Here is a 27,726-nt window from a genome sequence, read left to right on the forward strand (position 1 = left end):
CTCCAGCACTAACTTGCCATGGCACTGAGGAGCTGATGATATTCTCACTGAACCTTGTTCCAGTACACTGACCCCACTCCCCTCCTATGCTCAGCAGCCAGTCAGTTGCAGTAGACAGCTCACCACCTCCTTCTGCTAGTTGGTGACCGACATGACAAGCAAACACCTCACCACTTGACTTATAGGAAAAACATGCAAGTTATCTTTGAACGTACTCTGTGATAATACAAACAGCTTTGATAAATTAACCCGTTCCTGACATTGCAGGCAGTAATAGTTGGAAGGTGGGGGGGGGGGGGGAGGGGGGGGGGGGGGAGTGGGGAACACAGAAAGTGCCTCTTGAAGAAGCCAACCTAATTTATTGGTTAACAATGTATAACTGAATTTGTTTGAATAATTAACCATTAATACAAATGTTTTTTTCAATTCCGGTTATTTATTGACAAGTGCTGCAGCTGATTGTTTTCTTGGTGACCTGATGAGTTGCATTTCCTCACTCGATTTCAGTTTAAGTCCATAGAGCTCGTCGGAGCTGAGGGAACAGGGTAGATTGGAAGGTTTTTGGAAATTTTCTGCATGCACTGTAACTGGAAGGTCAGGCAGTGCTGGTCAGTGTTCGAGGGGCCATAGACCTTTCTCTCTTCGCAAATAAACGGAGAAGCCTTCAGACAATTATCAAAGGTCTAATTGAATGGGTGATTGCTGATTGTGGTGCCGTGGAAGGTTTGTAACAATGTCACGGGTCGTGCTTCGAAGACCTCTCCTGGCGCATCTGACAGGCTGTAGCTTCCTGGCGCAGGTTGAACGAGGTTCTGCTCCCCTGGCGCGATTGGGCTCCCGGTGCAGGTCGTTCAGCCGCAGTATGTATGCTAACGCTGAGCTCACAATTCCTCCACCCCCGGCCCTCCTGCAACCTCTTGTTGTCCCCAAAAAACTACTGCTGGGACCCGGACCCTCGAACATCTCCACTCGCGTCCAAGAGGCGGGTGGCAAGCAAATAATTGGGCACATGCACGTCGAAATGTTTGAGGTAAGCCCCTTTCATTCTATTTTCGTCTACTTGGTCACTTTTCTTTCAAAGGTGCATCTGCCCTTCAACCAATGCAAAGCCTAGATGTTTCTGAGGATGTGAGAAACTGCTTCAGAAATAATAATCTTTGTAAATAGCAGCAAAAGTGGAGAGTTCACACGAAGGAAGTGGCAACGTCTGTCAAGTTGGGTCATTTAAAACTAAATGTATCTGTGTTCTTTGAAGTCAAAAAGCTAAAATTTGTTTTGCACCTGATTACAGCCATACAGACTTTCAAGGAATCTTTTTGAAATCAGGCACAGAGTGTTGTTGAAGTTCTCTTCCAATTTCTTAAAATTTGTCTAGAATTTGTTTTGGTAGGGGACTGGAGGGCTGTGTGGGGATTGAGGAGGGATTGGTGGGGACATCCTACAAAACAGGCAGCATTAGAGAGAGGCCATTTGTATCACCCGTCCTGTTAATAGAATTGGATGTCAGCCAGTGAGCAGAACATGCAGCCCATCTGACAGTCCTGTTTTTACACTTCCATCCAAGATCGACTTTTACCTGGATAAGTTTTCAATTCTCATCTACTCAGTTCTCCCTCACCACCACTTCAATGGTTTACACATATGCTGGCTACCAGTTAAGAGGTTCAGTGGGGGGAGAGGGGGTTGGGGTTGGGAGGGGAGAGGGGAAGTGTGTGTGGTGGAGGGAGCTGTAAGTTTATTACTAAAACATCCCCCCTTCCCCATCCAGTTGGGAAATTGATGGGATTGGGTGCTATGATGGTTTTGCATCCTAGTTGAATTGACTGTCCACTCGAGTCAGTTGAAAGGAAAATAGAGACTAGGTTTAAAAATCGATCTCTGCCCAATCATGTGGGTATCCTCTCACACAAATTAATCTAAAATGACACCAGTACCCAACCCAACCATTTGATCCATTCGAAGGAAGAGATATTTCCTGCATGATTTCAGCTTAACTCCAAAATGAGAGCCTGTCTTTTCTCTTGGTGATGTTTGCTGATCCTTTGTGCAGTTCCATTGTTTTCTATTTTCAGTTTTGCTATCCAGCAAGCATGTTGTTTCCTTTTACAACCTTTATAATTTGTCAATAAGATGCACAGAGCTCCTCAGACCTAAATCCTCAATTTAAAGGAATCAGCGATAAGTTTAAACTCCTTCCCTTCCTTTTGAACTTATCCTTCTAGGCTATCCATGCTACAGTCAGTCTCTCAGCTTTGAGGGTCAAGTTATTTAGCAAAATGGCCCCAATAATTTAGTCACATGAGCCTGGTATAAATTCTGTTGGTGATCACTACCTCTGTAAAGAGATCCTTTCTGATGTCTATTCTAAACTTGTCCTTCCCAACCTTGAATGCGCTTTGACGTTGTACAACATATTCTTTTTTTTAATGTTGAAATTGCACACTGTTTGCAATTCTAAACCTTTACAAGCTAATAGATACATTGCAGAGTCATCCCTCTTTAAATTGCAGGCTGCTTTTAATAATGCGTTGGATTTACCTCTGGGTGCTCTGGTTTCCTCCCAAGATGTGCAGGTTAAGTGAATTGACCACGCTAAATTGCCCATGAAGTCCAGGTATTTGCAGATTAGGTGGGTTAGCCATGGGCAATGCATGATTACAGGATGTGATGAGTCTTGGTGTAGACTTGATGGGCTGAATGGCCTGCTTCCACACTGTAGCGATTCAATGATTCTGAATCTGCATATTTCATTTGTATTTGTATGTTCTAGTTTGCTCTCATGTTCTATTTTATCCTTTAATCCTCAAATTTTAAAAACATCAATCTCAGTTTTAAAATTAACAACTATTTTAGTGTCAATTTCTATTACAGGAGAATTTAAAACTTCTACCATTCTTTGACAAAACGTCTCTTACTTTCACTCCTGTAAGCTCTTTTAGATCACATCCTCTAGTTCTTGATTCCCAACTAGCGGAAATCCCTTTGCAAATCTGATATAACTCTTGCTTTTAATATGTTAAAACCTTTGATCAAATGATTTCTCAACTTTACAAATTCCATGAATCTAGAGAATACAACCCTTCTTTTATGTATTCCCTCCTACTACCGAAACCTGAAGTAACCTTGTAAAATCCTATAAAAATCCTTTACCCTAGTAAAATTCTAACTGGACTAAACAGGGCAGGAAGGATGTTCCCAATGAGGTAAAAACAATGACTGCAGATGCTGGAAACCAGATTCTGGATTAGTGGTGCTGGAAGAGCACAGCAGTTCAGGCAGCATCCAAGGAGCAGCGAAATCGACGTTTCGGGCAAAAGCCCTTCATCAAGGATGTTCCCAATGACTGGTGAGTCCAGAACCCAGGGATCACAGTTTGATTTATTTATTGTCACATCTATCTTGTTCCAAAAATACAGTGAAAAGTGTTTTGTAGTGTTGCCACTCTCTGCCACCATCTTAAAACACAGAAAAATAAACCAAACAATAGAATACTAAGGAGGAAAAATGAAGAAATAAAGTGTCTAACTTCTTGTTAAATGGTCTGTCATGGGTTATGGGCCTATTCACCAGGCACGAATCCCATTTGCCATTGGAATGGAGGTCACCACTCTTCGATGCCATCTTGCCTCCACTAACGCTCTCGCCACTATGGGTGTTTGCTGGACCTCGCCAATGCAGATGCCAAAGATGTCAATGGGTACCAAAAGGCCCAAACTTAAGCCCAGAGTCTGCTTTGGACCCACTTTGCCAAAGCAGCTGCTGCCGATGCCAACAGGTCTCATACTGGGCCTAAACTTGCCTCCACTGTCGCCTCCATGAAGCTGGGCTGAAAGCAGGTGCTGTCGGGTACACAAACCCAACTCCATAGCCGCAGCCATGAGTTGACACCAAGAACACTTCGACGATGCAGCAGCCACCAGGAAGCCAAACGTGTCTCCAATGCCACCATCATGAGTTTGTGCTGCTGGGCCCGCTCACCACCAATACCACCGTCGCCACTGAGCTCTTCATCAAGAAGCAAGTAAAGTGAAACAGAAGAGGATTAAAAAAAAAGAGAAGACAGAAAAAAAGAGAAGCAGACAGAACTGACGAACTCCGGGGCCAACCTCACTGCCATCTTACTGTAAGTTTACGCATAGGGAGTCGGCATTTAGCTCAGAAATTAGGAGAAATTTCTTCACTCAAAGAGTGGTGAGCCTATAGAATTCACTACCACAGAAAGCAGTTGAGGCCAAAATATTGAATGTTTTCAAGAAGGAGTTAGAAATAATTCTTCCGACTAAAGGGATCAAAGGGAATGATGAGTAAACAGAAACACGGTGATGATTTGGATGATCCGACATAATCATATTGAGTGCTGATGAAGGCTTGCAGTAATAAACGGCCTACTCCTGCTCCTATTTTCTATGGTTGTGCATCTAAATCTAGGCTACACTCTCTTCAAGGTCAACATATCCTTTGAGGTATGACACACAGTCCGTTAGGATAACTCCAGGTGTGGTCTGAGCAGGGCTTTGTATAACATAATCTAAAGAATCTTTCATGACGTGGATCTATAAGTTGCATCCATGGCTGTTGATTTTTTGAATATCAGAACTCCTCTTTCCATCAATACGTGAGGAATTACTACTTTTTGTTTAAAGATTCTCCACATTTCCACTTCCATTTTTATTTTGAGTACAGCTTCCAGCTAAAACAAAAATCTAGCTGAGAGTATCTTCTGATCTGTTTCTGATTCTCCAGTCTATGACCATTTCCTTCTCTTGGCAGATTATGGACACGATAAAAGCTGGAATACAGTATGCCTTTCAGACCACAAACAACATGACTCTGGCAATCAGTGGCTCTGGCCACGCAGCGATGGAAGCAGCTTTAGTTAACGTGGTGGAACCAGGCGATGTGGTGCTGATTGGAATTCACGGTGTGTGGGGTGAAAGGGCAGCAGACATTGCTGAGAGAATTGGTACGAATTTTACACTTTCCTTACTTCATAATATTGCGAGCATCCGAGTTTGAGTTTTCTCCCTCCTTAAAGAAATGTGCTGTCACTTAAACAACTGGATAGCTTCTCAACAGTCTGTTGACAAAGTGATGGATTTTACATAGTAAAATATTGAGACAATTATCAATTAATTCCTTCCTCCTTTCTGGAAAGGATGAGATGCGCTGGAGGGCATCATCAACCACATGGGAGGGGAAATTGTCATCTTTAAAGAAGGAGACCATCTGGTGTGTTGTATGGAGGACCAGTTCCCTCCATGACTACCTGGTCAGGTCCCCAACAACCCACCTTCCCCTCCTGGGCTCCTTCCCCTGCAACCGCAGGAATTGCAAATCCCTGCACCCACACCTCCCCCCTCACCTCCGTCCAAGGCCTCACATCCATCAAAGTTTCACCTGCACTTCCACACTTCCTTTCAAGCACTGTCTCTGAGTGTAAGGGCTGATGGCAGGTCTCCACCAGTGTGTCTAACGTTAGCAACAAGAATGAACAGATGGGGTGGACACCTGATAATGGCAACAGGTTAAACTCAAAGCTGTGGTGATTCACATGAGACCAGGAAATGGGTCAAGAATGGGCTGAGGGGTGAAAAAAGCCATTGGCATTGTCTGGTTAGTGGAGCAGTGTCCAAGTGAGATCGAAGGACTGAGCATAGAATTGGGATCACTGGCTTGCTGACTGAAAAGCAATGCAAGCAGGTCAAATTTCAAAATGGTACTGACATAATGTGCGAATAGTAGAAGGAGCAGCTCAGCTTCCTTCACAATGAATGTGGTCAAAGTAAGTAGGTGGGCAGCTAATGTATTTCATAAGCAATGGAAATGTAATGTGCTCCGCCAGCACTGTTAAAGTAAGGATGGATGAGGTTGAAAGAGATCTTGGAACCTTAGAAACTTCTATTGATCAATGAGTCCAAGTAACTTTGCAGGGGAGCTGGTAATGTAATGGCAATATTATGAATAATCCAAAACCCCAATCCAATGTTCTGGGGACATGTGTTCAATTTGCACAACAGCACACTGTAAAATTTGAATTCAATAAAATCTGGAATTGTAAAAACTTATCTCACTCAACACCAGGTTATAGTCCAACAGGTTTAATTGTAATTGGAAGCACACTAGCTTTCGGAGCGACGTTCCTTCATCAGGTGATAGTGGAGGGCTCGATCGTAACACAGAATTTATAGCAAAAATTTACAGTGTGATGTAACTGAAATTATGCATTGAAAAATTGATTGTCTGTTAAGCCTTTCATCTGTTAGAATACAGTGATAGTTTCACTTCTTTCATGTGTAAATCACAAAACCTTTCTTTAAAAGTTGCATTCTTGGGTTAGCTGTTAGCAATAGTGACAGCTAGACAATATGTTGAAGGTGTTGGCCCCCTGTGTTCTCTGTCTATGCCATGATGTTTAGATTGATTCTAATGTAAAAAGTGAGATAACGGAGTTTTACATAAATTCATGCAGTTTTTGAGCTCAAAGTTCTACATGAATGCATGCAGTTTTTGAGCAAAGTCCAATGTAACTCTGCAAGTACAAATTCACCCCACAAAATATATGTGTGCATGTGGGTCTTTGTGTGTGCATGTGTGTGTCTGTCTGTCTGGGGTGGGGGTTGTGAGTGTGAGAAAGTGTGTGTGTGTGTGTGTGTGTAGTGAGTGCAGAGTGTCATAAGTCTGTGAGGGGGTGCATGTGTGAGTGTGGGAGTGTGTGTGTCTGTAAGGGTATGTGTGGGTGTCTGTGTGCGCGTCTGTGTGTACCTGTGTCCGTGTGTATGTGAGAGTGTGTGTGTGTAGGAATATCTGTGTCTGTGTGTGTGTAGTGCAATGGTGATCACCTGTAATGTGACATGAACCCAAGGTCCCGGTTGAGGCCCTCCCTATGGGTACCGAACTTAGCTATCAGCCTCTGATCGGCCACTTTTCTCTGCTGCCTGTCCCGAAGTCCACCTTGGAGGATGGTCACCCGAAGGTCCGAGGCTGAATGTCCTGGACCACAGTACTTTGCTCAAAAACTGAGTGAATTTATGTAAAACTCCGTTTTCTCACTTTTTAGATTAGAATCAATCTAAACATCATGGCATAGACAGAAAACACAGGGGGCCAACACCTTCAACACATTGTCTCGCTACCACCATTGTTAACAGCTAACACGAGAATGCAACTTTAAAAAAAAGTTTTGTGATTTACACATGAAAGAAGTGAAACTATCACTGTATTCTAACAGATGAAAGGCTTAACAGATAATCAATTTTTCAAAGTATAATTTCAGTTACATCACACTGTAAAGTTTTGCTATAAATTCTTGTGTGTTAGGATTGAGTCCTCCACTATCACCTGATGAAGGAGCGTCGCTCCGAAAGCTAGTGTGCTTCCAATTAAACCTGTTGGACTATAAACTGGTGTTGTGTGATTTTTAACTTTGCACACCCCAGTCCAACACCGGCATCTCCAAATCATATCTCACTCACGTTAGGGAGGAAATCTTCTATCCTTACCTGCTCTATGTGTGACTTCATCCCCACACCAATGTGGTGGCCTCCTAACTGGAAAGGAAATCATTCAGTTGGATCAAAATGCTACAAATCCTAAAAGGAAAACTAAGCCGACCTATGCTTTAGAAACAACAGTGAAGAAACAACAACAGTGAAATTCTCCAGGGCAATTAGGGATAAGCAAATAATGATGGACTAACAGAAATCCCTACGTCCCATAACTGAATTAGAAAATTGATGCAAAGCAATGAAAAAAATTCTAGCATACATACCTTTAACTCGGCCACATTTAGACTATTGTCAAGATTCGAGTGGTGCTGGAAAAGCACAGCAGGCCAGGCAGCATCCAAGGGACAGGAAAATCAACATTTTGGGCATCAGGAATGGGGCCGGGAGACTCGGGAGTGGAGAGACAAATGGGGGGGGGAGGGGGGGTGTGCAGCTGGGACCAAGGTAGCTGAGAGTGCAATAGGTGGATGGAGGTGGGGGTGAAGGTGATAGGTTGGAGAGGAGGGCGGAGCAGATAGGTGGGAAGGAAGATTGACAGATGGGACAGGTCATGAGGACAGTGCTGAACTGGAAGGTTGGAACTGGGGTAAGGTGGGGGGAGGGGAAATGAGGAAACTGGTGAAGTTCACATTGATACCCTGGGTCCTGAGGTGGAAGATGAGGCATTCTTCCTCCAGGCGTCGGGTGGTGAGGGAGTGGTGATGGAGGAGGCTCAGGACCTGCATGTCCTCGGCTGAGTGGAAGGGGAAGTTGAATGTTCGGCTATGGGGCAGTGGGGTTGATTGGTGCGGGTGTCCCGGAGATTTTCTCTGAAGCGCTCTGCATGTAGGCATCCAGTCTCCCCAATGTAGAGGAGACCGCATCGGGAGCAACGGATACAGTAAATGACGTGTGGAAGTGCAGGTGAAACTTGGATGGATGTGGAAGGCTCCTTTGGGGCCTTGTACGGAGGTGAGGGGGGAGGTTTGGGCACAGGTTTTGCAATTCCTGCGGTGGCAGGGGAAGGTGCCAGGAGGGGAGGGTGGGTTGTTAAGGGACGTGGAGGGAATGGTCTTTACGGAAAGTGTTAGGGGTGGGAAGGGAAATATATCTCTGGTGGTGGGGTCCCCTTGTAGATGGCGAAAATGGTGGAGGATGATGCAATGTATGCGGAGGTTGGTGGGGTGGAAGGTGAGGACTGTGCAGTTCTGTCCTTGTTGCAGTTGGAGGGGTGTGGTTCATGGGCTGAGATGTGGGATGTGGATGAGGTGCGCTGGAGGGCATCTGGGAGGGGAAAGTGAGGTCTTTAAAGAAGGACCAGTTCCACCACAGAACAAACCAGATGGCCTCCTTCTTTAAAGATCACAATTTTCCCTCCCACATCGTTGATGATGCCCTCCAGCTTTTCCAGCACCACTCTAATCTTGACTCTGGTCTCCAGCACCTGCAGTACTCACTTTGCCCACATTTAGAATATTGTGTACCATTCCAGTCACCACACTACTAGAATGGTGGAGAGGCTTTGGAGAAGGTACAGGAATGGTTTACCAGGATGTTGCCTAGTTTCAAAGCTATGAGGAGAGATTGGACAAACCTGGGATTGTTTTCAATTGAACATTTCAGAATGAGGGATGAACTCATAGAAGTTTACAAAATTATGAGAGACATGGATAGAATGGACAGTCGGGAGTCTTTTTCATAGGGTAGAAATATCGATTACTTGGGGACATTGGTTTAGGGCAATAGGGGATAAATTTACAGGAGATGTGAGAGGCAAGTGTTTTTACAGAGAGGGTGGTAAGTGCCTGGAATACACTGCCAGAGGAGATGGTGGAGGCAGGTACAATAGCACCATTTGAGAGGCATCTTTACAGATAAATGAATAGGCAGGGAATAAAGGGAATAAATAATGGATCTCATAGGGGCAAAAGATTTTTAGTTTAGAAAGGCATCATGTGTCGGTGTAGTCTTGGTGGGCCGAAGGGTCTGATCCTGTGCTGTACTATTCTTTGTTCAGTCAAAACAGTGGTTTGCACTGAGAGGGCATTCTGAATGTTATACTGCTCTGATCAGCTCTCCATCCAGGTAGTTATTCTGCAGGGGTTACGGGTCTTAAATATTTACCCTGAAAAAATGTGAAGGCATACTTTTATGTAAGTTTTATAGACCTCAACAACAGCGGCTGTAGAGACTGGGTTGTTAAGCAGAGTCAAGGCTGAGATAGACAGATTTTTAATGAGTGAGGGAAACAAGAGTTATTGGGAAAAGACGTATTGAAGATTATAAGATCAGCCACGATTTCATTGAATGGACAGGAGATTTGAAGGGCTGAATGGTCTGCTTTAGCTCCCACATTTTATAATCTTAAACTCTGTGCTGTGGACTTCCTGATAGCTACTCTATTTTCTCTCTGTCTCCCTGGTGTTTCAAGGTTTTCCTGTGTCCTGCTCCCTCTTTCGCTCTCCTGCCCTGATTTGGGTCATGCTGTCTCTGTCTCTCGCGTGCTCTCTCTCTCTCTCTTTCTGATACAGATCTTGCTCTATCTCTGCTAATCTGATCTGTGTGTCTTCAAGGTTTTCCAGCACAATAATAACATGCTGCAGGCTCACGTCCCAGCCTGATCATGCTCCACATTGAAATCAATTATCTGGTCAACGTTCCCAGATAAATGCAACAGAATCAGATGAGTACTTGCAGCTGTCATGAAGGCTTCAATCAAAGGACAACTCCTCAGATCTTTTATTGTCAGCACTGGAAAAGCTCACAATCTGATATGGTGCTGCTGCATACCAAAGAGGCCATCTGACCTCTTGAGTATAACTTTCAATTAAGACTTTCAACTTTCAAAAATATTGAGTTTTCTGTTAACTTAGTGGTAACCAGAACATTATGTTGAAATAGATCCAGATGAAGACTTGACACCACAGTGATGTTATCCTGTCACTTTGTATTTAAGGTGGCGATGTCAGGAGATTTGTCAAACCTCCGGGTGAAATGTTCACCTTGCAAGAAATTGAGCAGGTTTGTCTTAGATCATCTACTTGCATGTGCGCATAGACGTGTCCGTGTGTGTGTCTTGGGGTTATGCCTCTTCTCCCTCCTTCAATTAGTGGAAACGTAGTGACAGTCATAAAAATAAAGATTGTAGTCTTCTAAATAATTGACTGTCATTTGTAAGGGTTGGAACCTCAATCAGAATAAATTAAGGTCTCTATTGATTTGGTTTCTGATTCAAAAGTCAGAGCAGTTTGTGGGGACGGGGGGGGCGGGGGGTGGAGGGAAGAGTTGGACAGAATACTATGGCATCACCTACTGGCCAATGTGTTAGTGCACCCAGACCAAAGGAGCAAAGGACCCTGAGCTCTCATTGTTTGGCCTTAGAATTTCTACTTCATCAAAGCACATGCATTTTGATGTGAGTAGTTAGTTTCTGAGGTCACTCAACAATGTCGGGCAAATTAAGAGAATCTTGGATGGTCTTTCACTCTCATCTGATGCAGCACGGTGGCTCAGTGGTTAGCGCTGCTGCCTCACAGCACAGGGACCTGAGTTCAATTCCACCCTTAGGTGATTGTCTGTGTGGGTTTCCTCCTGGAGTCCTAGGATGTGCAAGTTATTAGGATTGGCCATAGTGTCCAGCAAGGTGTGGGTGAGGTGGGAAATGGGAACGTAGAGTGGGCCTTGGTGAGGTGCTCTTTGGAGGGTTGGTGTTCACTTGATATGGCCTGTTTCCACACTGGAGAAATTCTATGATGATCTCAAACTTTAATCCATGAATCACTAGTCACTGTTTTAAAAGAAATGGTTTGTCCAACTAAGAGAGATGAGGATTTTTTTTTGTCCCTCAAAGATTTGAGAGTTTTTAGAAGTGTTATCCTCACAAGGCAGTCAAACCCAAATCTATGAATTGTTTTTAAGGTGCTTAAACTCTTGGGAAGCAAAAGGTTTCCAGGGAGTGAGGGTGGAGTAGTTGGCAATGTGGAGTTGAGTTTACAATCCGAATGGCCATGATCTTATTAAATGGTTGAGCAGGCTGGAGCACCCAAATGGTCCACTTCTGTTCCTAACTTGTAAGCTTATATGAGTAGAGAGACTTTAGTATTTCATTGTACGTGGGTTATTGAAAATCGGATGCAGAGGTGTGCCAGTACACTCCTGGAACCAGTCACGTATTTTGATCTCTGAGATTCTCTTTAGGGTGATTATTCCATGTTCAGCTCGGATATTGGCTGAGCCTCTAAAGTATTTTCCTCTCTTGGTTCCCAGACTCCACTGATGTCTCATGCCTGACATTTGCACTCCCAATTTGGTTAGGGAATGGCAGAAGATGCATTATTGGGGCAGTCATTATAATAACTTCCAACAACAGAGTGTGAAGTGGCTTTGTGATGGCAAGTTCAGTGACCGATGATTTGTCATTACGCTGAGCCGGTTTGCTCACAGAGTGAAAACTCTGTTTCTGATTCAGGGTAATCCAGTGCGACGAATGGGGATGCATTACTCATGTTCAACTTCACAAAGTGGGCAGGAGATATAGGCAACTCCAATTGCCATGTGTGGATCTGAAAGTTGGTCTGTTTTTGCTGTCAGCTGTGAGCAGGTGCCATGTAAAAGATCTGTTTTGCTTCACAGGCTCTGGAGCAGCACAAGCCCATTTTGTTTTTCATCACGCACGGGGAGTCCTCCTCAGGTGTAGTTCAGGAAATGGATGGGATAGGACCTCTCTGTCATAAGTGAGTATATGTCAATCACTCAATGCAGGCTCAACTCCACCACAGGTGACCTATAACCTTCATTTTCTGTTGACCCCTTTCATTAATATTAAAAGGCTACAAGATTGCTGTCAGTTACTAAAAATAAATCCTACCTGCTCTTGTCTTTTCCCAGCAATAGCTGATCAATTTATCCCCTCTTCAAATTTACCTTCTAAAGATCATATAAATCTTCATTTCCACTCCTCCCCAAACTTGAAACTCTGAAAGCTTTACATCACCTTTCACTTCTTTAACATTCAGATCAGAAATGTTGATCAATATCCTTTTTCTGTTGCTCCATTATGCTTTATGGTAGTGCGATCATTTTTCCTATTAAGACTGCTCAATATTTCATCAGCAGAGTTCCAATCAGACCTCCAGGCCTAATGTTCCTAATATATGTGCCTCAAAACGTAATGCTGCAGTCTGACATCTCTTCAGGTTCTGCCACTTGCATTCCACTTTCCAACTTCATTAGAAATTTACTTATGTACACTCAACACCTTTTGTAACTTTCTAATTATTCCCCTTCTCCACTGTTACTGTCTGAGCTTATCAAAACTTCCGCTAACTTGCCAACTTAATATTTTGGTCTAATATGTAAGCCTTCTTACCAGTGACATTCATATAATCTAGGACAATTCTGGCATTGACTTGCGATTTATTGCCATCATATTGCATAAGACCATCTAATTAATGCTCACATCCATACTTTAGTCAGTGGCTCATGTTCCATTTATTAATTAATTCGGAGGTTCCAAAACACTTGCTGCCTGTCTCCCACTCCATTCCTTCAGAAGAGTTGAAAGTTTACAAATCCCAGGGACCCAATGATTGAACATTCCAGAATGTTGAAATAGTGATCACATTTCAACATTGTATAGATTCTGGACAGCGCCTACAATTGGCAGGGTAAAAATATAACTCCAGTATTTAAAAAAGGAGTGTCAGAAAAGAATGGGGAATTACAATCCTGTTTGCCTGACATCCTTAGTGGGAATAGTATATAAAGATATATAAAGGATATGATAACTAGACTCTTGGATACTAATGATCTGATCTGGCAAAAATAACATAGTTTTATGAAAGGGAATATTTCTGTCAAACCTATTAAATGTTTTTGATGATGTAACTAGCCAAGTAGATAAGCGGGGAGCCAGAAAATGTTCAAACACTTTAAATATTTTCCTACACAGGTTAGGAAACAAAGCTAGAGCACCAGGATACGGGGGGTAATATGCTGGCATGGATGAATTAAAGGAAAGAAAACAGTACTTATAAATGGTTCATTCTCAGGTTGGCAGGCTGCAGCTAGTGGGGTACCACAATGCGGCTGTTCACAATCTAGCTCAAGGATTTAGATGTGGGGACTAAATGTAATATTTCCAAGCTTACAGATGTCACAAAGCTAGTTTGGAATGTGTTATAAGGTTGATACTAAAAAGCATGAAGTGGATTTGGAAAGGCTGAATATGCAAGTGAATGGTAAATAGAATTTAATGTGGATAAGTGAGGTTGTCCACATGGTCAGAGAAATGGTGGTGCAGGGTATTTATTAAATGATGAGAGATTGGGAAATGTTGATGTCCAAATAGACCTAAATGTCCTTGTTCATGAGTCACTGAAAGCTGGCTGCAAATACAGCAAGAATTAAGATGACAAATGATTTGTTAGCCTTTATCGCAAGAGGATTTGAATACAGGAGTAAAGAGGTCTTGCTTCAATGATATCGATCATTGGTAAGATAGCATCTGAAGTATTGTGCAGTTTTAGTCCCTACTTAAGGAAGTGTACACTTGTTTTAAAAGATTAAAGCATGGGTTTACCAGGCAGATCCCTGGAATGGCAAGACTGTCCTGTGAGGAGAGATTATTGAAAGAGGGCCTGTATTCTATAAAATCTAAAAGAATGAGAAGTGGTCTAATTGGAAATAAGAAATTTCTTAAAGGGATTGACCAGGTGAATGAAGAAAGAGTGTTTTTGCCTGGCTGGGATTCTTGTCCCAGAGGACAAAGTCTCAGAACAAGAGGCAAATCATGTGGGACTGAGATGAATAGGACATTCCTCACTCATACAATAGTGAATTTTCAGAATTCTTTACCCCAGATATTCAATCATTGAGTATGCTCAAGGCAGAGATTGCTAGATTTCTTTTTATTCTCGAAATTGACGATACACGGATAGTGACAATATAAATGCCATTTTTCTACATGTCCCTAATGTTGTTTCATTTCTGTCCAGGCACAACTGTTTGCTGCTGGTTGATTCTGTTGCTTCTCTTGGAGGGGTCCCTCTCTACATGGATAAGCAGGGTATGTACTTATCTGATATTCTTCTCAAGAGTAGGCCATCAATCCTGCTGTCACTCTTGATCCTTTAATTCCTGTTTTGAGACAATGGGTATAAACTGTACATTGTGGATTCCAGAAGAAATTAATTCTCTTTCTAAAAGTGGCTATTTCCTTCTGAGAAATATTGTAAAACGTTTGCAGGTTTTTGCATTTGGTCCTGCTGGAGTCTTATTGTTGTGGGATGGTGCTGCTTTGATTTACCTCTAGCTGCACGGTCAGGTACCTCTGTTACTTCTATACATGTTCACGGTTTGTTTTTACGTGACCCTGTTTTGTCCCCATTATTTGGCACAGGGTCAATGATGATAGTTTCAGGAATCGTGTTTCGCTGCATGTTTCAGAGTGAAACAGTTTCTCCCTTTTCTTTGTCTCCCTCTGGGCTCCCCCTCCACCTATCTACTCACACGGTTGCTCCCTCCCACTGAATCAGCAGATTTATTCAAGTATATGAAGTACAGGCAGTTCTGGGATAACGCATGTTTCAGCAGCGCGATTTGGCTATAACGTTGCTGAAGAATTAAGGAACAGTACTTTCGAGAATGCTAACCTCCGTATGCAAAAGCGCGATTCCAGCAGGAATTGGTTCACGTGCTATGTTCTGTGCATGCGCTGATGTGCGTCTGTGAAGTTCTGCACGTATGCGATGTCAGCGCCAGTCTTTGTGACGTACTGCACATGCTCCAATGTCAGCTGCCGACAGAGCAGCTTTCTGTGAGAGGTACTGTACGGAGAGCAGCTTTCTTACATTTTTTAAATGTACTGTGTTAAATTTACTTTTGCTTTAAGAAATATGATTCCAACCTTTATTCAGGCTGTGTGATACTTTGTGTTAGACATGTGAGTGATTTTTGAACAATTGAGAGTGATATTTTCTGCTGATCTGCCCCTTACCCCATTTTTCCCATAGGCCCCATTATTTCTATTGCTCGATTTTCTATGAAGTGAGGTTTTGCTGGAACATAACTACGGCATTATCAGAGAACTATCTGTAAAAATACTGACACCTTATTAGTAACAGCTAAGGTCAATTTTAATGCATTGCTGAGTATTTAGCTCATTGTGCTCGACTGATGCAGCCATTTTTCTCCATTCAGATATCGACATCCTTTACTCAGGATCCCAGAAAGTCCTCAACTGTCCTCCTGGAACTGCACCACTTTCGTTTAATGACAAAGCCTGGTATGTAACTGTACATCTGCTCAGCAATGTAGTGATCACAAGGATCTGCAAGAAGCTGTGTCTGCTCTCACTGTTTCCACCAGAATGGGTATATGCACATGACGTCAGGTCATTTGCAGTTCTGTGAAACCCTTGAATCTTGCTAGATGACAAGCCACTGCCAAGAAATAATAATTTATGAAACACCTGCATTGTCCTCCTCTGTTTATTCCCTCAGAGAGCAAGCATCCAGCACAGGTTCAGTTCCCCAGTCTTCTGACTTTCCTTCCTTTCTTGTTCATCTTGGAACCTACAGCATCACCTTTTACAAAGTCTCTTTTTGCTTAACCAAACATCCCTGAAGCCAACACGGAGCGTTGAAAGATGAGGGAGGTAGGATGAAAGGATGGGTTCAAAAGATTTATTTTGAGGAGACTTTTCGTTAAAGATCGAGAGGGAGAAAGTAGCCAATGTTCCAGAAAGAAGGACCACATCTGCTGAAAGTTGACCATTATGGAGCAGATCATCGTGGAAAAGTACACCAAAGGTAGGATCAGGAGGAAAGCTGCAGAACTATGACAGGTAGAGACCTTGTGGCAATTTTCAAATGAAGATTAAAAACTTTCTATTGAGAAAAAGGGTGTATCAAATAATATCAGCAAAGAAAGAGATGACAGAATGTTGCATTAATTGGGATCTTTAAGTCAGAACTGAGAGGGTAGTTGAGGGAAAAGAACCTGTAGATAATGAGAATGTGGATTTCGGTCTCAGTGGCTGGTGGAGAATAAAGGATCGAGGTGGACAAATTTGTAGGGTTAGAGGTTCATTGTCTTCTTGATCAACCGGAATACGGTTTCTTAAAAGTTTAACTCGGGAATGAATCAGACACAAAGGTTGCAAGCTGTTCGTCTTGGTGAAAGGAGGAGGCTGGCAATGGACATGGAATCTGGGACACGGATGTAGACTCTTCGGCAGAAGCTTTGTCTTCCGGTTATTCGGTTGAAGGATACTCTGGCTCATCCATCGTTTGGCATCAGGTAAGAAGGACAGGAGTTGTAGAATGCAATCTGGGTGAGGACAGGATGAAGGTGTTAACACATCTAATAAAACTATCTGTATATAGATAACATTACTGAAGATAGCCTATAGTTGAGGAAAAGGCCGTGGCAGCCTAAAGGTAATCATGTAGAACTGAAGGTGAAACTGCTGAGTTATGTTGATCATGTAGTCGAGATATTTTGCAGTCTGTAACTTGGCTGTTGTGTTCCTACATTTTGTGGGTACATTTCAAAATTACTTAGTGTTGTGAAGCATTTGGACTTCTTGAGCTTATGACAGGCTCCATGTAAACCCAGGTATTGGCAATGTCACTGTATGAATGAGTAATCCAGAAGCCCAGGTTAATGCTCTGAGGACACAGGTTCAAACTCACCTCAGTGGCTTGTGGAATTTAATTTTTTTTTAAATACTGTTCATTTGTTGGGCTATCATTTATTGCTCATCTCTAGTTGCTCTTGAAGATGGTGGTGAGTTGACTTCTTGAATCGCTACAGTACATATAGTGTACCCAGACCTATATCCTTACCTGATCTGGCCAACACGCTACACCAGCATTACATTAATGTGGTCGGCTTTCAGCTGCTTCTAAAATCATCTGATGGTCACTTAGTTCAAGGGGAATTAGGGATGAATAACAAATGCTCGCCTTGCCAGTGATACTCTAAATTGTAGAAAAGTTTACTTTGCCCAAAAAGACCTAAATCTAATTTAATTAAATCAATTTAATCTAATCTAATCTAAATCTAGCTCCAGTGGGTAAACCATAAACCAGCAATGATACAATTCCCATAAATCTGCATCTGTTTCACTCCTCCAAAAGTGTTATAGTCTCCACACTGTTATCACTTCTTAAAAACTGAGGAGACAGTTTAAAACATCAGGAATTAGTGGAGCCAGTGGCATGGTGATAACTTCATAGTACCCCTCGCGTGGAAACAGGCCATTTGGCCCAACAAGTCCATACCAACCCTCTGAAGAGTAACCCACTCAGACGCATTCACATACCCTATTACTCGACATTTCACCTGACCAATGCACCTAACCTACAGGTCCCTGAACAATATGGACAGTTTAGCATGGCCAATTCACTTAACCTGCATATCTTCGGACTGTGGGAGGAAACCGGAGCACCCGGAGGAAACCCACGCAGGTACAGGGAGATTGTGCAAACTCCACACAGACAGTTGCCCGAGGCTGGAATCGAACCTGGGTCTCTGGCACTGTGAGGCAGCAGTGCTAACCACTGAGCCACTGTGCTGCCCACAGCTGATGGTGTCCCAGCTGATGATTCAATGTTAGCCTTGCCAATTGCTATGCACAGGCTCTTCCTAGTTTTTTAAGCCCCAGTTTGACTTTGGCCCAATAAAACTGCTGGGTTTATTTAATCACATTTAATAATGACGAGCAACAATTCAATGTTTCCAATAAATTCCGTGAATCCAACAGTTTACAGAATTCTTGGTCAGACATTGAAGAATATGCCACGACAACATTCCACATTGCTTCTACAAGTTAGCTTTTAACTTGATTGAGCTCTCCTTTCCCCTCTGTTTATATCAGAGACATCATTGTGGCTTGGCATCTCTGCACGTGTCAGAATGCCTGCAAGTGATGTCAATCACCAGAATGTCCTAAAAGCACAGAACAGAACGTGAATTCCTTTTACAAAATATTCAACACCAATCTCAAAATGTTCCCCTTTCAAGAGTTTTCTTCATAAATTCAAACGTGGTCTTTGTGTACTTTTGTTTCCACAGCCAGAAAATATTTAATCGGAGGAAGAAACCTACTTCTCTGTACCTCGATATGAGTTGGCTCTCTAACATCTGGGGCTGTGATGGGAGCCCGAGAAAGTACGATAGAGTTCTGTTCTTCCTTCATTGTTGCAAATAAGCGAGAGTCAGGAAATGTTGGGAAGGAAGGGGAGAGGAGGGAGCAGAGACATGGGTAGGGTTGAGGAAGCAATTTGTGGGAGGGCTTCTGAAGGATATGGGAGGGGAGAGAGGAGGGAAGTTGGGTGGTGGAAGAGTTTTGGAGCAACTGGGTGAGGGGAGGTAGAAATGGGGCTGGTGGGGGAGGAAGGAGAGGATGGGTGAAGAATTAAGAGGGGTGGGCACTGGCGGAGTGGAGAGCAGTTGGGCTTGGGGAGAAGGAGCAGGTGAATGTGGGCAGGACCCCAATGGAGGGGGAAGAAAAGGGGGTGTGGGAATGAGGAATGAACATTCACGTAGGAAGGAACAGGTACAAGGGATGGGGATCTCTCGGACAGATTGGCAGGGAAGGGAAAGGAGCAGGTGTTAGGGGGAAAAGGAGTTGTTCAGGAGAGGGAAGGAATGCCTGGGTGTCACTCATTCAAGGACCTCAGCTTGTACCTCGAACAAACAGTTATCATGCCACGATGTGATTCCATTGTTTAATCCTAACCCTAGCAGCATAAACGTTGAGTAAAAGCAAAGTACACAGATCTGAAATGAAAACAAACTGTCAGCACACTGTCAGAGAAATTCATCAGGTCTGACACCATCTGTGGAGGAAGAAACAGTTACTGTTTCAAGTCCAATAGCTCTTTTTCAGAAAGGCATAAATGTTGGCTTTTCCCTTGAATTGGTATTCTTGTGACAAAAGTTAAGGATGAAATGTTTTGACACAATGTGTCTTTTTTTCAGCAATTGTCAAGTCTTTTACTACCAAATGACAACTTGTATTCCGAACTTAATAGATGTTCTTGCCGTTGGTTTAAAATTAAACAAACTGAATCACTGGCTTCAAAAGGCCTCTCACAATACGACATTCATTCAAAACATACCTTCAGATATTCCCAGAGTGATTGAGTCACTTTTCCAGCACGTTTGGATCTGTGAATCTTTCTTCACTCGGATGTTTCAGAGAGGCAGAATTCACCAAGAAACAATGCTTTCAATGGACTTTGCTGGAAAAGAGCAGAATTCCAGGCCCACTATGGGTTGTGAGAATGGTGAACCTGACTGAGCTGAGAATTGAGCACTCTCACTCTTTTTACAGATACCATCATACGACCCCCATCACGGGCCTTTTTGCATTGAGAGAGGCGCTTGCAATTCTTGCAGAACAGGTGAGGACTACTTGCTTTCTGAATGTTGCTTTAATGGGACACACACATTTCATGCCATGCAAAGCACCATGTGGATTCCCGGGATAATAACTATTGGTTGGCAACTAACAGCAGCCTTTTGTCAGGACTGGATCTTACAGAATTCATCTCCTTTTCAGAACAGTACAGCTTACCGTAGACTCAGTACAATATCTAACTTTACTCCTCTCCCAGGACAATACTTAACATCCATAGGTACTTATTGTACTCTCTACATTTCTCCCATTTCTCGAGATGTTGATTTCTTCCTAAATACAAGCAAGTGCAGTGGAAATTGTCTGTATGCCCAGCTGGTTATACTTGTTGCACTGGTAACAGCCCAGCCATACTGATAGTGTTCTCATTCCAGTATTTGTGACTGAAGACTCGTAAGTATCTTCAATGCAACAATAGTCGCAGGGTCGCTGGTTGTTTGTAACACAAGAGATGCAGAGTGGGAGTTGAATTTCACAAGGGCTCTTGATGTCTGCAATCCCTAGCCCACTCCATTTAAGAAGAAAAGCTGGTTTTAAGTTGGACATGCATTAAAGAAGGCCGCTCCTGTTTTGATAACACGCTCTGGATGGTCTGAAGGAGGTGAGGGTAAGATTTAACACCCCTTCTTGGGAGCATGTTTTGCACTCTGGTCAAACACGGTCCCAGCAGTGAGAGGATTCTGTAATGGATGTTGCTAGGACACAAGTAAGCCCAGACAGCTAGAGTGGGGAGACATTGGGGAAGGTAGAGAGCACTGAGCGTGTGCTTCTCTGGCCAGATTGGAGGTAACAAAGGAGAAGATTACATTACTTAGTGTGGAAACAGGCCACACTGACCCTCCGAAGAGCAACCCACCCAGACCCATTTCCCTACATTTACCCCTTCACCTAACACTACAGGCAATTTAGCATGGCCAATTCACCTAAACTGCACATCTTTGGACTGTGGGAGGAAACCAGAGACCCGGAGGAAACACACGCAGACACAGGGAGAGTGTGCAAACTCCACACAGACAGTTGCCTGAGGTGGGAATTGAACCCGGGTCTCTGGCACGGTGAGGCAGCAGTGCTAACCACTGTGCCATCGTACTGCCCGAGAAATGAAATCTTGTGATAGTAGGAGATTATGGCAGGTCCCCATGATGTGCACAGTGTTATAATATGGACAGAATTATATTCGCCCTCAAAACAAATGTTAATGATCTCTGCTGCCTGTTAATGATTGTTAATAAATTGCATTTTGGCTGGCGATGCCAGTGCCCATCTACCATATGTTGGGGACAAGGACAGGGGATGGGCTTCCCATGGCCTAAAGCATTCATCATATTTTACATGCTCCTCACCTACCAAAAACAAGGGCAAGTTGTGGAACATAACCCTATAAATCTGCCTCTGTTGCCAGAGGGGAGAAATTTACCCCATGATGCTCAAGAGCAGAGGGCTTTTAAAATTTCTTTCCTTCCTCATTCACCATCCCATTCCCATTGGAATCCCACTGGCTATTATTTCAATGGCTGAGGCATAAGCCAGTTGGCAGTACAAGATTGAATTGATCAGGTGCCTCAGAAAGGAGCTTTGAAGAGTAGGGTGAAGAAGCTGTCCTAAGTAAGCAAACGTCTTTTATTGTTGGGAAGGATTCTGCAATGCAAAGCTGCGAGGGCCGCTGTACTGGAGTATCCCTCTCTAATCTCAACCACAACACCTCCCAAATTCCTGTCAGTGCTTTGTTTCTCACTAGTGAGGTTTTGCTTTGGTGTCAGTCAGTGGACTCTTGAGTTCTTAAACTCCCCCTAGCTCCTCACCCTGTGCTGTTCACCCGATTCAGGTGGACAACCTGCAGTTGACAGGAGAGTACGGGAAGCCAAAATACTCGGGCCTGAACATGAAACCGACAGACTTCTTGTTCCCTCCCTAGTGCTGCTTGCCTGAAACGCACTGGGCTTCAAACTGTCTCCTAGTTTCTTCACAAAGTGTAAAATGACTGTCAAATCAGTCTTCATGCTTTCTGAGAAATAGAGCAAAAAAATGTTAGAGGTCATGATTTTAATCCCTAGCCCCAGAACATCAACTTCTGCCAATTACACAGCATCCTGCCTATTGTCCTGATCGCTGCCCACATGATTCTGCATCCTGCCTGTAGATGTTTCATTTTTTAGTGTTGGAGATGGGGATTTATTTTTTGATTTTGCAGTTTCATTCTTTGCTATACAGGGCCTTGAGGAATACTGGAAACTTCACCAGGAGAATGCTGAGTACCTGCACAAAGGGATAGAGGACTTGGGATTAAAACTCTTCGTAAAGGACAAGGTAATGAGCAGCACAGCAGCTAGGTTGGCGCCAGGCCACTTATATATTATACATTGTAAGCAGTGAGGAGTTGAAAATGCAAACAGGAGCAGTGGCATAACAGGAATATCACTGGACTAGTAATCCAGATCCGCAGACTGACGTTGTGGGGTCAAATCCCACCATAGAGAAGGGAAATATCTGAAATTAAAACACAGTCATTTAGTCCACTGATGCCTCTTGAGGAAAGGAAATTTGTTGACTTTATCCGATCTGACCTGTGTGTGACACCAGCTATACAATGGAATGAAACTGAACAGTCACCTGGCATTGATTTAGGGAAAACTTAGTGCCAAAGCCAACCCTGTTGTCCACCTTGACACCATCATGTGCCCAAATTGGGACAACTATCTCACAGACTCATAAAGCAACATGATATAGGGATCATCAAAGAATATCTTACAGATAAAATCTCTGATGCCATTGAAGAGACTGCATATTTCCTGTTTCACCACATGATCAATCCACAAAATGTAGCAGTATATAGTGATACTGTCCGTGTAGTGTAGCACTACCACCTTGTTGAAAAAACTACAAACTTTGAACACATCTAGCAACTTGAAACTGGGTCTCAATGAGACACTGTGGGCCATCAGCAGTAGCAGACTTAACCACAACCTGTAATCTCTTGTCTGGGTTGATCCTGCAGCCTACTGTTGGCGTCAAGCTGTGAGTTCAACCCTGCCTCAGTGAAGAGTGCAGGAAGGTATACCAGGAGCAGCGCTAGGTATAATAAAAAATGACCTCTATCTGGTCAAGCAACAACATAGGACTGCATGCAAGCCAAGCAGGGGAAGCATACGATAGACAGAGGTAAATAATGCCACAATAAACAGAGCTAAGCTCTGAACTGTTGCAACATTCGTTTGTGAATGGACGTGGAAAATAAAATATTCCCATCCTCAATCATGGGAACCCTGCATATCAGTCCAAAAAGTACTAAGATGGTCCATCTTGGCCTCCACCTGAGGCTCTCAACATTACCAAATGGTAGTCTTCAGCCAGTTCAACTCCATATATCCTTATCAGCTGAAGGTACTGGATACTGCAAATGCTATAGGCCCTGACAACATTCTAGTTATAGGACTGAAGACTTGTGCTCCAGAACTTGCTGCACCCCTTGCCATATAATTTCAATGCATCTACAATACTGGCATCTATACTACAATGTGGAAAATTTCTCAGTGTGTCTTGTCCACAAAAATGTAGGATTAGTCAAATCTAGCTAATTACAGCCACATCAGTCTACTCTCAATGATCAGAAAAGTGACAGAAGGTGTCATCAACAGTGCTATCAAGCAGCACTTGCTCAACAACCCTCACTGATTCTCAGTTTGGATTCTATCAGGGCCACCCAGCTCCTGACTTTATTACAGCCTTGGTTCCAATATGGACAAAAGACTGAATTCCAGAGATGAGGTTAGAGTAGCTACCCTTGACATCAAGGCAGTATTTGACTGAGCAGAACAGGAGTCAATGTTCACTGACGATCGTATTATGTTCAGCACCATTCGCAACTCCTCAGATTCTGTAGCAGTCCTTGTCCAACTGCAGCAAGACAAGTCCACCATCCAGGCCTGTGCTTATAAATAGCAATTAACATTTGCAGCATACAAGCGACAGGCAATGACCATCTCCCACAAACAAGGGAATCTAACCAGAATCCCTTGATGTTCAACTGCATCACTATCATTGAATCCCCCAATTACAAAATTCTGAAGGTTACCATTGTCTCGAAGTTGAACTGGAGTAGCCATATATCTATTGTGGCTGTAATAGCAGGTTAGAACCTAGGAATGCTGGGATGAATAACTGGCCATCTGTCGATTTAAAGTCTGTCATCTACAAGGCTCCAGTCAGCAGTGTGATAGAATATTCCCCACTTGTCTGGAATAGTGCATCTCCAGTGGCACTCAAAAAGCTGATGCAATCCAGGACAAAGCATCACACTTAATTGGCAACCCATACACCAGCACATTTCACTCCCTCCACTATTAATACACATTGGCATCGGTCTGTACCATCTTCGAAATGCATAGGTTTAATTCACCAATTTTTCTTTTAACATCACCTTTCAGTATCACTCTACCATCCAGAAGGATCAGGGCACTAGTTGCAGGGATCACCATCTCCATCACCTGCAGAGATCACCACCACCAGCAGGTTACCCTCCAAAGCCACACCATAACAATGCCGAACTATGTAATTGTTCTTGCAGCGTCACTAAAACAAAATCCTGGAACTCCCTCCCTAACAGAATTGTGGGTGTTCCTCCAAATATGGATTGCAGTGGATTAAGAAGGCAACTCATCACCACCTTTTACAGGGTGACTAGTGGTAGGCAATAAATGCAGGCCTAGACAACACACCCATGAATGAACTGTCAAGCACCAGTACACACACACACACTCACTATAAAGGAAATGTGTGAGATAACATTCATAGGTGTTTCAGGTGAAGGGCACAGTTAAGATGTAGCCAGTCTCAAGTGATATTACAGTTGTCCATTGGCTGAGAGCGATGAAGAAACTATGGGATGGAAGAGGGTAGGGTAATGTGAGAGGGAGGCATGAGTGCTTGAGCAGGAGAAAAGGAACACTGATAAAATAGCATTCTTTTGAAGAGATAAAACACTGGTAGGAGCTCTGATTAGGAGCAGCTGAATAATAAACTTACTAAGTCCCTGCAGTGACATGTGTACCTGGGGACCCAAATAATACCTGTCTTCCTCCACAGTTCTTTCTCTCTTCCCATTAATACTGGTGATTTGGCTTCCAAACCAAAGTGAGTAACTCATCTCCTGACTCCCCAAAGCCTGTCCACCATGTACAAGGCAAAAGTCAAGAGTGTGATGGAATACTCCCCACTCACATGGATGGGTGTAGCTCCAACAACATTCAAGAAGCTTGACACCATTCAGAACAAAACATCCCATTTGACTGGCACCAGGTCCACAAACATCCACTCACTCCACCACTGATGCGTATTGCATTTGCTGCTACCATCTACAAGATGCACTGCAGAAATTTACCAAAGAGCCTTAGACAGCACCTTCGAAATTCATGACTGGTTCTACAAGGACAAGAGAAGCAGATACCCAGGAACATCACCACTTACAAAGGTCTCCCCCCACCAAGCCACTCACCACGCTGTTCCTGATTTCAAAATATATCACCATGCTTTTTCTGTCACTAGGTGAAAACCTTGGGTTTCCCTCCCTAACAGCATTGTGGGGTCTACTGACAAATGTGGACTGAAGTGGTTCAAGAGGCAGCTCACGATCACTTTCTCAGGGGCACTTAAGGATGGGTACACCCATGCCCTACAAGTGAATAAAAAGAGATAATCTCAGAATTCCCCATATTAGATTAATTTGGTGGGCCAATTGAATTTATGTATTCTTGTAACTTCCTTGCCCCAACTACACAAATTAATCTTAGAACTATCTTTGTACCATTTGTAAACTTGCACATACAACCTCAAGTCTTTGTTCAAGTCACTGATATATGGCAAAATGCTGAGATAATTAAGAAACCCTTCATGGAAATGGCAATTAAACCCAAAGACAAACTAGAAGAAATTGCCTCATGCTAATGTGCAGCATATAAACTCAAGGCCTTCAATATCCAGTCCTGAAATAAAATAGGGCATTAATGAAAATGGGGTGGTTCAAATAAGAAAGAAAGACATTAAAATAGTTTGTTTTTCATTCTTCAGGCCATTAGATTGCCCACAGTTACGACAATTGCAGTACCAGAAGGCTATGAGTGGAAAGACATCACTGATTTCATCATGAATAAATATCAGATTGAAATCACTGGGGGTCTGGGGCCTACTATTGGAAAGGTACGTGAGGTCAACCTACAGGGAAAATAACCTGGTATATTGATTAAAGGCATGTACTGATGTTCATGTTATTCATTTATCTGTACATTTTGCAGGAACAATTTAACTAAACAAGGTGAGGTCTACACATGCAGCTGATGAACTTTATACATTGTAAATTATGTAAAGGGATTAATGTGGTGGTGAAATAAGCATTGCCTGAAGGTATTAGAGCATAGCTAAGGCCTTGGGCAAAGAGCTGGGTGGTGTGCATGGGGAAGGGACAGTTGATTATTCTGACTTTAAAACAACAAGTCTTTGATGCATCTTTCACATTTGTTTCCACTCACCTGCATTATTCACTTTATTCTGCCTGAACAAAAACAAATCTTTGATTAAACTATTCTATTCACTTGGGATTGCATACATGGCAAGTTCCTAATCTTACTGCGGTAGCTGTGTAGAAACAATTGCATACACCTCACTTGCAGGTCATTTCAGCTCTCTGGTAGGTCTTCAGTTTTAAACTATGTTAGCAGATGACTGCCAGAGGCTCTCTTCAGAAGGACCAACAGAGAAAATGCTTCTAAGATTTAAGTTTGTGCAGAAGAGGATTCTATGGGCTTATGTTTTCGGCCAAGCAGCTGGAGGAAGGAGTCATATAGTTCTCCCTTGTGGGACTGGTATTTAATTTTAGGGCAAATTCCTTACTCCTGTATTTCTGGCAGGATGGCATGGCGACACAGGGAGGTGGTTCACTAACAGTTGAGTGTTGTGGTCTCAGAATAATATTAAGCCCAAGATACATAGATAAATATATGGGATAAACTCAATAGATTAGTCACCTGCGCACAGCAACATTGTACAACATGTGGGTTTTAGTTTCTAGTTCTATCGTTCAAAATCTCTGAAGAACTGTTGAAAACCATGCTCCTTCACCGTATTTCACCTGTATCAATAGTAGACATCACAGATAAAACTTCATTAGGTGCTGATTCATGAATTCCTTATACAGTCCAGTCATACATCCTGTTACAGTCGTTACAGAACTACTTCCCTCACGCAAGATTTCCTATCTTACCTGTTCTTTAATCTTTGAAAGAGCAGACCTTAGTATCAGTTATCTTTCTGCAGCTAGTGGTTCTCTCTATTTCTCTGTTTTGTACATTAGCCAGAAAAGTTAAGCTATAATCATTCATGGTTAACATCATTATTGTAACCATTTTTTGGGCACTGGTTTCTTAATGTCAAATTAAGACATTAAAAGTAGATTAGATTAATTACATTACAGTGTGGAAACAGGCCCTTCGGCCCAACAAGTCCACACCGACCCGCCGAAGCGCAACCCACCCATACCCCAACATTTACCCTTTACCTAACACTACGGGCAATTTAGTATGGCCAATTCACCTGACCTGCACATCTTTGGACTGTGGGTGGAAACCAGAGCACCCGGAGGAAACCCACGCAGACACTGGGAAAACATGCAAACTCCACACAGTCAGTCACCTGAGGCGGGAATTGAACCCGGGTCTCTGGCGCTGTGAGGCAGCAGTGCTAACCACTGTGCCACCATGCCGCCCACAAAACTAGAAGTAGAAGACAAGCAATGTTTTCCTGTCCTGTACTTATTGGGATTCTAAC

At 43.1% G+C, this 27,726-nt stretch overlaps 1 protein-coding gene across 1 annotated transcript in view; it reads left to right on the plus strand.

Moving 5' to 3' along the window:
- Positions 1 to 333: 333 nt before the first annotated feature.
- agxta (alanine--glyoxylate aminotransferase a) overlaps positions 334 to 27,726 on the plus strand; it is a 28,465-nt gene continuing 1,072 nt past the window's right edge. Inside the window, exons 1-10 of the mRNA XM_043701816.2 lie at positions 334 to 1,030; positions 4,771 to 4,963; positions 10,441 to 10,505; positions 12,117 to 12,217; positions 14,480 to 14,550; positions 15,684 to 15,768; positions 18,564 to 18,659; positions 19,828 to 19,897; positions 22,123 to 22,218; positions 25,975 to 26,103. Coding sequence (XP_043557751.1) covers positions 734 to 1,030; positions 4,771 to 4,963; positions 10,441 to 10,505; positions 12,117 to 12,217; positions 14,480 to 14,550; positions 15,684 to 15,768; positions 18,564 to 18,659; positions 19,828 to 19,897; positions 22,123 to 22,218; positions 25,975 to 26,103 — 1,203 coding nt within the window. The 5' untranslated portion in view covers positions 334 to 733. The remainder of the gene's footprint in view (positions 1,031 to 4,770; positions 4,964 to 10,440; positions 10,506 to 12,116; positions 12,218 to 14,479; positions 14,551 to 15,683; positions 15,769 to 18,563; positions 18,660 to 19,827; positions 19,898 to 22,122; positions 22,219 to 25,974; positions 26,104 to 27,726) is intronic.

Source organism: Chiloscyllium plagiosum, unplaced genomic scaffold (genome assembly GCF_037043375.1).
Source record: "Chiloscyllium plagiosum isolate Xiang-an unplaced genomic scaffold, Cpla_swu_hap1 HiC_scaffold_13, whole genome shotgun sequence".
NCBI lineage: Eukaryota > Metazoa > Chordata > Chondrichthyes > Orectolobiformes > Hemiscylliidae > Chiloscyllium > Chiloscyllium plagiosum.